This window comes from Sprattus sprattus, assembly GCF_963457725.1.
Source record: "Sprattus sprattus genome assembly, chromosome: 4".
In the NCBI taxonomy this organism is placed as follows: domain Eukaryota; kingdom Metazoa; phylum Chordata; class Actinopteri; order Clupeiformes; family Clupeidae; genus Sprattus; species Sprattus sprattus.
The window spans coordinates 12,144,651-12,155,785 of NC_137923.1; the positions used below are offsets into that span (position 1 = coordinate 12,144,651).

General features: G+C 40.6%; 1 protein-coding gene across 1 annotated transcript; it reads left to right on the forward strand.

The window, feature by feature from the left end:
- Window positions 1-4,878: 4,878 nt before the first annotated feature.
- LOC308363359 (chemokine XC receptor 1-like) lies at window positions 4,879-5,904 on the forward strand (the record flags this gene model as incomplete). Its single annotated transcript, XM_080836171.1, has 1 exon — window positions 4,879-5,904. The coding sequence occupies one exon, from the start codon at window positions 4,879-4,881 to the stop codon at window positions 5,902-5,904; it is 1,026 nt and encodes a 341-aa protein (XP_080692297.1).
- Window positions 5,905-11,135: the final 5,231 nt, after the last annotated feature.

The following is an 11,135-nucleotide window of genomic DNA, read 5'->3' on the forward strand; positions in this document are numbered from 1 at the left end:
GAGAAGCAAAGGTAAACACATCAAACCAGTTTTATATAGGTTGAAGTTAGATTCTCTCTGACGTTAAAGCGTTAAGACAGCAGAGATGGTGGGTTTCCCTGGTCTGGGGTTATCTTGCAATGCTTTTTGCAACGTAAAGCATCAGCAAGGCAGAAAAAGAGGACTACTAATTCTTGGTATCAGCCGTTGCTTACACACCCAGAGAAGGTACGCTTTTAAGCACACATACAGAGTGAGAAACGTCAGCACTTAAGAATCAAAGACAAACACGTCATGTTTCAGCTCACAAAAGCATAAGACGTAACGCACATATACATACTTGATTAAAGTCACATTTTCACATTTCTCTATAATAAAGAAAGCTCATTATGTAAAGGTAGTTATTTCAGAGGCTTGTGGAGAGAGTATGTTCTTTTCCCAGATTCACAGTTGATTCAGTGGTGTATTTAAGCCTCTGTTCTGCATTACTGTAATATCTTCTGTGTGAGCCTGGTCAGGAACAGCTTCATTACCCGAGCCTCTCTCATATGAGTCACAATGCTGTTGGAATGCATGACAGACCCAAAAGTACAATGTGTGTCGAGATGATGCTGATGGACCAATAGAAGTCAGAAGCAAGACAGACAATACAATGAACCAATAGTATTTTTTCTTGTGTTTTTCTGTGTGGCTACTTGCAGTAATGTTTATGTAATGAATGTACGCTATAATGGGGTGGACCCTTTCTATAAACGTCTTTAAACATTGAGCTTCCAGTCATCGAACTCAGTATTCTCTTTAACACATCAGTGGCAGTCAGTGCATTCTATGGTATGTAAATGCATTTACATATTTACCTATTTTATGCCTATATAAGGCCTTTGTGGCATTTGGGCACCTCTGGAGGACAATGAATGTTTTACATTTACATATACAGTATATATATATCAATATCAAAAATATGTTCAAACAATAGATGATATATTTTGTCAGTTTATATGGAATACACTCTAATATATACAACAAAGTCTTATATTTATACAATGAATTCAGATATTTATGGAATTAACTAATATATATACACTGTGTATATAATATATACATATAAACCTTTATATATACAGCAAAGTCAGATATTTATACAATTAACTTTGATGTATCTGCAATACGGCAAGCCAAACAGGAATTATTAATTAATTTTGATATATATTAAACAATGTCAGATATACTGTATATGGAATTAACTCTGATGTATAAACAGTGAAGTTTCTATATCAAACATTGTATAAATTAGAGTTTATTACATTAATATCTGACATCATTGCAGGTGTAACAGAGTAAAAAATATATTTGTATTTAATTCTGTATGAATATACCTGAAGCTCCTATGTATGTATGATAGAAGTATACATGGATGAAGAGTTACCTGTTAATTGTTTTCAATATGTAGTGGATACGTTTCCTTAGATTCCTGTGAGTTGTAGGGGAAACTGCTGGTTAAAATGAAGCTAACCCGTTGAGTGCTTATCTGCCTAGAGACCAGAATTGTCAGTGGGCTCTGATTGGTTGTAAAAGATATGTTTAATTCTGGTTGGGTTGAGAAATAGTGACCTGAGGTGAGCGACTGAGAGCGTGAGAGGCGACAAGTTTTTCGCAAGGACTTCATGCTCATTGTGTGTGCTGTAAGAAGTGTTTAAAAGGCTTGTTGGCTAAACAATCAAGCACTTGACACCGACAGTTAATTGGAGACGGGCCAAGTCAACGGATTCAGGGACATACTGATCAGGGAAGACCTATTTGCTTAGAACCTGGTACCAGGCCCTGTATTTTCTTTTGGTTGCTCTACGGCAGGGGTGTCAAACTCATTTTCACCCTGGGCCACTTCAGCATTATGGTTGCCCTCAAAGGGCTGGATGCAACTGTAGGACCAGAGATGTCAAACTCATTTTGGGCCACATCAGCATTATGGTTGCCCTCAAAGTGCCAGTTGTAATTGTCAGATCAGAGGTGTCAAACTAATTTTCACCCTGGGCCACATTAGACTGTAAATGTAACTACTCCCTATCATATTGTTAAATAACTGTCTCTGCATTATTGTTAATTCAAGTGTAAAAATATTGTACATGCATGAATATAAATGTATTAATATATGTAAGCACATTTCTCTGTTATTATAACATAATTTTTTGATTTAGGGTTAAGATACCTGCATTTCTCTATTGAAGATCAAACTGCATACGAGAATAACAAAGACAAATATGAAACAGAAGTTATTACATTACTTTGTTCAAAGCTTTTTTGTCACAACTTTGGTAAAACAAATAACTGTTAACTGTTAAGAACATGTGTGACAGATGAGGCATTTTACAAAAACAAATGGCTGCAGACAGCCTTGCAGACATACAACCAACTAATGAGGGGTTTTGATTAGAGTAAACATTTGGCTGTATGAACACATACGTACACCAGTTAACACACTGAATACATTGTCTTTGCTTTCATCAACAGCTAATGAAAAAGCCACATAGTAACTGCTCGCCTCTTCGCTTGTTTAATTGCCTGCTAGTTCCTTAACTCGGTCTGCAATAATGTTTCTTGACAAACTGACATTATTTAAAGTCTGTATCTGGTCGGGGGCACACCTGCTCACGTACCTTTAGCATGCACTGCTTCAAAAATGCACCCTGTGAAAGAACACGAGGAAGCTCGGGCGATTTTCTTCAGCTACAATAAAGCTACTTTTCACAGCTGCATCATTTTTGGCTGTAGCTTTCGTAAAAAATATTCTGCTGCGATTGCGTCTGCCTTTTAATTCTTTGCCAATTGTATGTTTTTTCTTAAAGGATAAAATTAATAAAATGATGTGGCCATATTCGGCCCGCGGGCCTTGAGGGGACGAAGCAGCCAGTTCTAATTTTATTGTTACTTATTGTAATGTATTATACCACACATACAACTCATGATTGAGGAGTCTGAATGTTCTTAGAAAAAATAGAGAAAACGACTCATGGAGAGTCTTGAGGGTCCAGCTCTCGAAATAGTTAAAGCAGCACGTGTGACAAATGCAGATATCACGCCTGCACAGTGTCTAGACCCTCTTGAGGATGCCTTTGGGTCTGCTGAATTAGGCGATTACTTGTGCTATGCCTTTAGGCTACTGAAGCTGCAAGCCGGTGAGAAGCTGTCAGAGTTCCTGAGGCGTCTTGAGCAGTCTTTGCTGAGAGTAGTTGAATGAGCTGGGCTGCCTCCAACTTGTGTTGACAAAGCATGAGCAGAACAGTTATTGAGGGGAGCGGTAGCTTCTGACCTAATGCTAGGTAATCTCCGCTTAACAGAAAGGTAAAGAAACCCGCCAACCTTTTTGCAGCTTTTGAAGGAGATCGGCATGGAGGAAAAATACGATGTTTCAAGACCAAAACTGGTGTCATCCGATAACTGTGTGCATGCTCAGCAAGTCATGGAGTCAGAAATTTAAAAAACTGAAATCCCAAGTAGCTGCTGTGGCTGGAAACAATTGTATATATATATCTGACTGACGGAGTTAGCACTTCATTGTGTATATGATAGCTTTTAGTCTGGGACACCAGTGACCTCCAGGAAAGACTGGCGTGGGTGAGTGACGCTAGCAACCTTACTCACAGCACTCGCAAGAGGGCAATGAGCTATACCCCCAGAGTCTCCAGAGAGGGGGGGAGGATGAGAGACTCATAAGGACGGATTCAACAGAAACGGCTACTGCAAGCATACCGACAACGAGACGGCTCACCCAGACCGCAATAACAGGGGAAGTGTTAGAAGTGAAGTGCCATTGCGGGAAGATCTGCAAAAACACAAGGGAACTAAAGATACTTCAATCTAAGACCACCTGTGGGAAAGGGGAAAAACAGATGCAGCGCATGGTGGAGACACCTAGTGAGACGCAGGTGGACTCCTGTCAGGAAGCATCTGCTCCACCCCTCTCCTAACACTACCCCAGGCACCCAACCTTAATCCAGAAAGGCGGCATCCCAGGCTCCCCTGGATGTTGGGAGCACACAAGCACAGCACAGGAGACCTCTCAGCATCTGCTCCACCCCTTAACCATAGGGTCCCTCCTAACACTACCCCAGGCACCCAACCTACCACAACCCCAACCTTAATCCAGCAAGGCGGTAACCCAGGCTCCCCTGGATGTTGGGAGCACACAAGCATCCTCAGCCAGCTGATCCGCGAGGACAAGGAGAGCAAAGGAGAACAGTCGTCTAGCTCAGCGCAGCGGAGGGTGTTGTTTCGTCCTGAAGGGATTTATTTTTGGATAATGACCGACGGATTGAAGATATTCCTCCAACATACCTCTTTTTAACGATTTAGTTGCCGTTTCATGAGTCCCGTTTAGAAATAAATAGTTCTTCAAGCAAATACAACTTTGAAGTTTCAGGTGTTGCGTAGGAACCCATTACTTGCTGACTTCAAATTTCCATGAGTCTGTTACGTTAAAATGACCGGACTTCTTGCGGAATGATATGAAAGAGGTGAATTAGAAGCACAATACCCGTTGCCAAGGACAGCGGTCATTATCTTTTCGCAGAGGTCTTAATGTAGGGTAGAACGTTGGGATGGCCCATTCAAATCAACGGTACTTTTTGGAACATTCTGAAGAGCCGTATAATAAAATATTTGAATGCAATGTGTTATGTGTATTTGCTACATGCCCTGCCATTTATTATAATGATGCTAATCATAATTTGTTTTCTTTGTTATTATTATTATAGTAGTTTTCTTGTTGAAATACTTTTTTTATTGTAATGTAATATAAGATAATATTATATACATTATATTGTATTGTGTATATAACTTAAATTAATTAATTATAATTTGAAATTTGTTCTCTTCTTTCTGTTTAGATAGTTATTTGTTGTCATGAAATCCAATGGAACACTGACAACTGCAGATCCTTACGGCAATTACTCAGACTATGATGAGCCTGTGCCGCTTGAAGAGGATGTGCTGGGGATCTTCTACTCGATTTTCCCCACTGTCTGCTACATCCTGATCTTCTTTGTTAGCTTGGCAGGAAATGGTTTCCTCCTCTGGGCTCTGCTGAAGCAGGAGGACCTGAGGCAGACGTCCAGCCTGCTGCTGCTGCACCTCACGCTGTCTGACCTGATCTTCACTGTGACACTTCCCTTCTGGGCAGTGTATGTCAGCCATGGCTGGGATATGGGTGAGATGGCATGCAAGCTCCTGACTGGCATGCTGTTCTTGGGCTTCTACAGCTATATGATGTTCCTCATGGCCATGACTGTGCACCGCTACAGAGCAGTTGTGCACGCTGTCACAGCATCCACCTTCAAGCCCAACGTTCACCTTATGAGTGCCGGGCTGTGGGTGTTCTGTTTGACCTTCAGCATACCAGAGATGGTGTTCTCAGAGACGGAGGAATTCAATGACGCTGTGGATTGCATCCAGACCTACGGGTCACACATGCCAGAGTATCTGGTGTATTACGTGCAGATAAGCGTTTTCTTCTTGTTGCCGTTCTCAGTCATCACGTTCTGCTACACGAGGATGTGGTTCCGCATCCGACAGTGCAGGATGGCGAAGAAGAACCAGGCAGTGAGGCTGATCTTCCTGATTGTGGTGGGCTTTTTCATCTGCTGGGCACCATACAACATCTTCCTTTTCCTACACGCGCTGGACGTCCAGGGCCTGATTCCTGCTGAGCAGTCGGTCGCCTTCAAGTTCACCTACACCATCTCCCACACCTTGGCTTACTTCCACTGTTGCTTCAGCCCCATCATCCACATCTTAGGCGCTGGGAAGTTCAGAGGACACCTGATCCCGTCGAGAGGGTTCAGACGCTTCTCGGTTAGACAGAGGACCCAGACCCTCAGTACTCACACTTATGATGCTGCACTCTCAGTGTCTGGCCAAACCAACATCTAAGGGTTTCAAAAAAAAAAAAAAAAATTGTAATCAAATGTTTTGGATGGGGATTTCACATCTGCCAAAATACTTTATACTTAAACTGGAACGTGTGGGTCGTGTCACAATAACTGGCAAGGTCAAATGGTTATTTCAAATGTTGTTTAACTCTCCAAATTAATTTAATGAGTGTATGACACTGAATGTACTGAATTACGTGTTAGTGTTATGAGACAGTTTTGTTAATTAAGCTCTTAACTGCTTTGCGTAAATGTAGAGTTTAAATATGTTCAGAAAGTGAGATTAAGGATCAGATGTGACTCTTAAAATATGTAGACCTGTAAACATACTATTATTTTATTAACATATTATATGCAACTTATGCAGCAAGTCTTCCTATGTCTCAGCTGGTAGAGAGAATGGTAGAGCGAGGTGTTTATAATCAGATTAGAGAATTGATGTACTGTATTTTGGGGGATTCTGAAGCTGAACAAAAACGAAGCACCTTTGTCAGGGTTTTAGAAGACATGCAGTCATTTTATGGCAGCCTTCCACCACTCTGGGAGTCCACTATCAGCCTTTTAATGCAAATAAATAAAGCTTTTCATTAATTCACATGTTAGCATCAACTCCAGCTTAGTGATTGGGGGTTAATCAATGTGTCGCTATCATTCCCTGCCTGATAGAAAAGTAGTTTTCAAGTCGTTCATTTAAAAAAGCTTTATTGTTTAGATATTGTGTTTTGATATATGACTTGCAGGTTAACAATAAAACATTTTGCAATTTATGTACATACAGTATGTGTCATTTAAATGTCTACATAAGGTATAAATAGTAAAAGTAACAAATATTAAGTTAAATTTACATATTAGAAAATGCTTGTGAATTTTAAAAAAGAGGGGTTTAAATTGAGGAAATGAGAAATGACGAAAATAGAGGTGAAGAAAATGCATACATTGAAAAATAGAGGATGATAACTGTCGATTTATAACACTACTGTCTACCATTCATTATTCACAATACCCAACTAACATTCATCATTTACAGCAAGCAATTCTGATTGCTTCTGACCCCCAGAGTCGTCATTAACATTCATCATTTACAGCAAGCAATTCTGATTGCTTCTGACCCCCAGTGTCGTCATTTTGTAGTCCGTCATGGACTTTTGTGTCTAATTGAAATTATTTCCTCTATTATAACACAGGGCTTTTAGATAATCGCTTCTTACTCTGTCCAAAAACAAAGCACGCCGACATGCTCCTGTTTTGCCCTGTATGCTTTTGGCGTTTTGCTTTGAGTGCATCATGTGATCTTCGATGCTGTTAAGAGAGCAAACTCATTCAACTTTTTTGCTACATGAGAGCAAATCGAAGCTACTCAGTCTGCACTTGGGTCGGCTGGGTTGTAGAGACTTGGGTTAAGTTGGAAAGATATTAACAAATCTGAAGTTCCCGGGACAATAAGTCATGAACGAAATGTTGTTAAAACAAAACAATGTCTTTTTTCAACCGTTATAAAAATTAAAACCAAGCTACAACCTAATTGTTATCAAAACAAACTGACCTCCAAGCTGGACATAGCATAGGTCTCTATGTGCAGATGGCTGTGATGCAAGTGCTGAAGGATCGTCTACAAAGTGCCTTTTAGCGTGGTCTCCCATGCATCATGAAACCCTGGCAGAACCTAAAAGGGCACGTCACTCCGCTGCTAATTAACTTCCACCCACTATCCATGGTTATCTAATGATTGCCTTCAGAGTGACTTCTGGTTCGGCACTCATCTACTTGAACTCATATTGAGCAGATCTAGTATTGCTTACTCGAATGTCTCCTAATGTACTGGAGCTTTGGATAAAAGTGTCTGCCACAGAGTAAATGTAAACATGAGACTAATATCTCCAGTCCAGCTTAATGACATACCTCATGTGAGGAGAGTTATCCCACTTAAAACAAAGACCCTTCTGCACAATAGTAGACTCCAGATAATATTTGCTTTCTGCTAAACATAATGACCCTGCATGGCTTGTTGATAGGAGAAAGACTGATGCAAACCAAGAGCAAGTGGGTGTTATACACTGTAAATGTTAACATTCAAATTAATTAAATATGATAAGTGAACCAAACTCAGTTTACATCAACCTGTTACGAACACTACTTTTAAATAAGTAAGTAGTAATTTTGGGTTGGGAAACATGCTTAACTTGATGTATCCTAGTTAAGTCAAATTAGAAAAAGTAATGTATTGTACCCAGTGTCCTTTGGGCGTTCTCTCAAGCATGCGCAGATCTGCCTAATCTACTTCGCGCGTGAATCCGGAATGTGCTAGTGATGGGAAGTTCGGATCATTTTACCGACTCGAATCTTTGAATCTCGTTCAGTAAAATGAACGAATCTTTTTTCGAGTCACTCGTTCATTTTAACGGGGGGGGGGGGGGGGGGGGGTGCTACTCAACATTTTTTAAATTTTATAGCCAATTCACTGGCGTAAATACGTCCACTACAAATACGTATCATATTTTCATGGAGGTTACTACATGTAAACCAGCAGATACTAATTCCTGCATTCAAATAATATTATATGAAAGTTTGGATAATGGTCATTTATTATCACATAAGCATTTAATGATCACGGCAAACAATTACGCTGCACTGAACTGTAAGTAAAGTTTTAAAAAGTTAAAATAACTAAACCTGTAATTATTTCTTGTGAACGAATATCATTCACGTCTTACTAACCATAGACACTCGGAAGTGAACTAGGTTAATAAGTCCTTTCTGTTTCCTCTTCTGAGCCTATGCAGGTTACGTTAAAAAATATCCAGAGCCCAGTCAAAATGAACGAAACATTTCGGTTTTCTCTAGCTTCCCATGCTGAGCCTATGCAGATCACGTGAAAAATGATCCAAATACTTGTATCCGGCAGATGACCTAATCGTTCACCTCCCGACCGTCTTTGGATCAACGTTTCGTTCATCTGCCGGATATCGTTCAATGATTCGTTCTTTTGCCGGATATCAGTCTTTCGTTCAATGATTCGTTCTTTCGCCAACCGTGTCTTTGGATCTATGATTCGTTCATCTGCCGGATATGGGTATTTCGTTCAATGATTCGTTCTTTTGCCGGATCGTTCAATGATTCGTTCTTTTGCCGGATCGTTCAATGTTTCGTTCTTTTGCCAAACGTGTCTGTTTCGTTCAATGATTCGTTCTTTTGACAACCGTGTCTTTGGATCTATGATTCGTTCATCTGCCGGATATGGATCGTTGGATCCTTTTCCACGTGACCTGCATAGGCTCAGTACAGTCAGCTAGAGGAAACAGAAATGATTCGTTCTTTTTCCGACTGGGTCTCTTGGATACGGGTCTTTGGATCATTTTTACGTGACCTGCATTCAACAAATCATTTCTGTTTCCTTGGCTTAGCCAATGCAACAGTCCCAGTTGTCCCGATGCGCGGTCATGAACGAGAAAAAGAACGAATCTTTTTTTGAGAGGACTCGTTACTCTCGAGTCGTTGTAAGGATTCGTTCAAAATGAACGAATCGTTCACGAACGACACATCACTAGAATGTGCCCGCATATGTCGTTTTCATGGATGGTCAACCAGCAAACTCTCAGAGCACACATTTTTTAATTTTCGTTGGTGTGGTTGGATTACTCGTGTTAAGCACACTGATTTGGTAAGTACATATTTTACTCTTTTGTTAACCGTGGAGTTCTGTTGTTGTAGTGTAACTTGTACTGTGTACTGTGTGTCAATAAAATCATATGCTATCACCTCTAGCAAGCATGCTATTTCACCATGACAGTAGCCTAACTTTTTTTGAACACTTTTGTAAACAAAGTTTAATTACATTATATGGTAGACTACTCCGTTTGGGCGAATTTGGAGTTTTTAATTCATAGTCATTATGTTGAGAGACAGGGCTCGTAACTTTTTAGGGCGACGGGAGAGGTTTGTTGCATCCTAGCTAGCTAGACAGTCACAAGCTAGCTTGCACCATGTTTTTACAGTCATACTGAGGGGCAGGTGAACGTTAGAAACGCGACGCTTCAGAGACGTTTGAAATGTTTTTTCAATGAGCGCTCGGAAAAATGGGGAACGAAGTGAAGCGGGGATGTGCAACCTGGCGATATCATTTATGCCAGGTTCACACTACACAACAGTCGTGGGAGCCACTAACAATCGTTTAAGTGTTAACACATAGCGACTCCAATCGGAACAACTGATCGCCGACCTGCCGTGTTCATCCATAGAACTGGGGGAACTTTTTTTTCGCGCAGTATCGAGAGCAGCTAGCCTGGAAAAGACCAGACCGATTCTTCCCAAAATCCTAAGATTATGTTAATGCTCCCAAGACCAGTCTGAGACTGAAAATCGTGTAGTTTGAACTTGGCATGTGTATATTCGATCTATTATCTATTTTTAAAGAAACGTGTGTCTGACTGGCTTGCAACTAAAAACTCAATATAGGAATACAGTTTACAAGTGCAGGGCTTACACTCAATGTTTTAACAACCTGGTGTGTTGAAGGTCATTTATGTGTACATTTTGTGAATTGTGTGTTCTTTTTCACTGTCCTCCATTCAGGCTGAAGCAGATGGTCAACTGTCCACCCCAGTCTCAGCAGGTATTCACCTAATGCCTCTTACACTGAACAATGAATCATTCAATATTTGTATTTGTTTCATGGGTTGGAGTAACTGACACATACATTAATGTCACTACAGATGGATCATGATTAAACCAGTGTTGCAAAATCACTGATTGGCACGCACCCCAGCCTCACTGAACCTGGTCCCGGGCCAGGATGGTATGGCTGGAAGAACAGCCTAAAATTCAAGATGGCTAACTTACGTACCAAGCTTCGAAAAGTAGGATGTGATGATGTAATGATCAATGGGGGTAAACGAGGTAAACGCAACCCAGAAGGAGAACCATCAAGCAAGAATGTCAAGCGGCCTAAAAGAGGTGAAGCCAATTATTTGCCTAATTTACCTGACGGACATGATGAAAGAAGCCTTGAAAATGCCAGGAAGATTATCATAGAGGAAATGAAGGGGAAAAAAACTGATGCCACTCTAGTCTCACAAATGATGGACCAAACATTCCCACTGCGCAGAAGGGAAATAGTGACACAGGAGCCTGCTGTGCAGAGCATGCTTGAACGATGGCCAGCACTTTTCACTGAGAGACAGGTAAACTACTTGTTCATTTTGGCCTGCCTTCCTCCATAAAATTTCCAGAAAATCA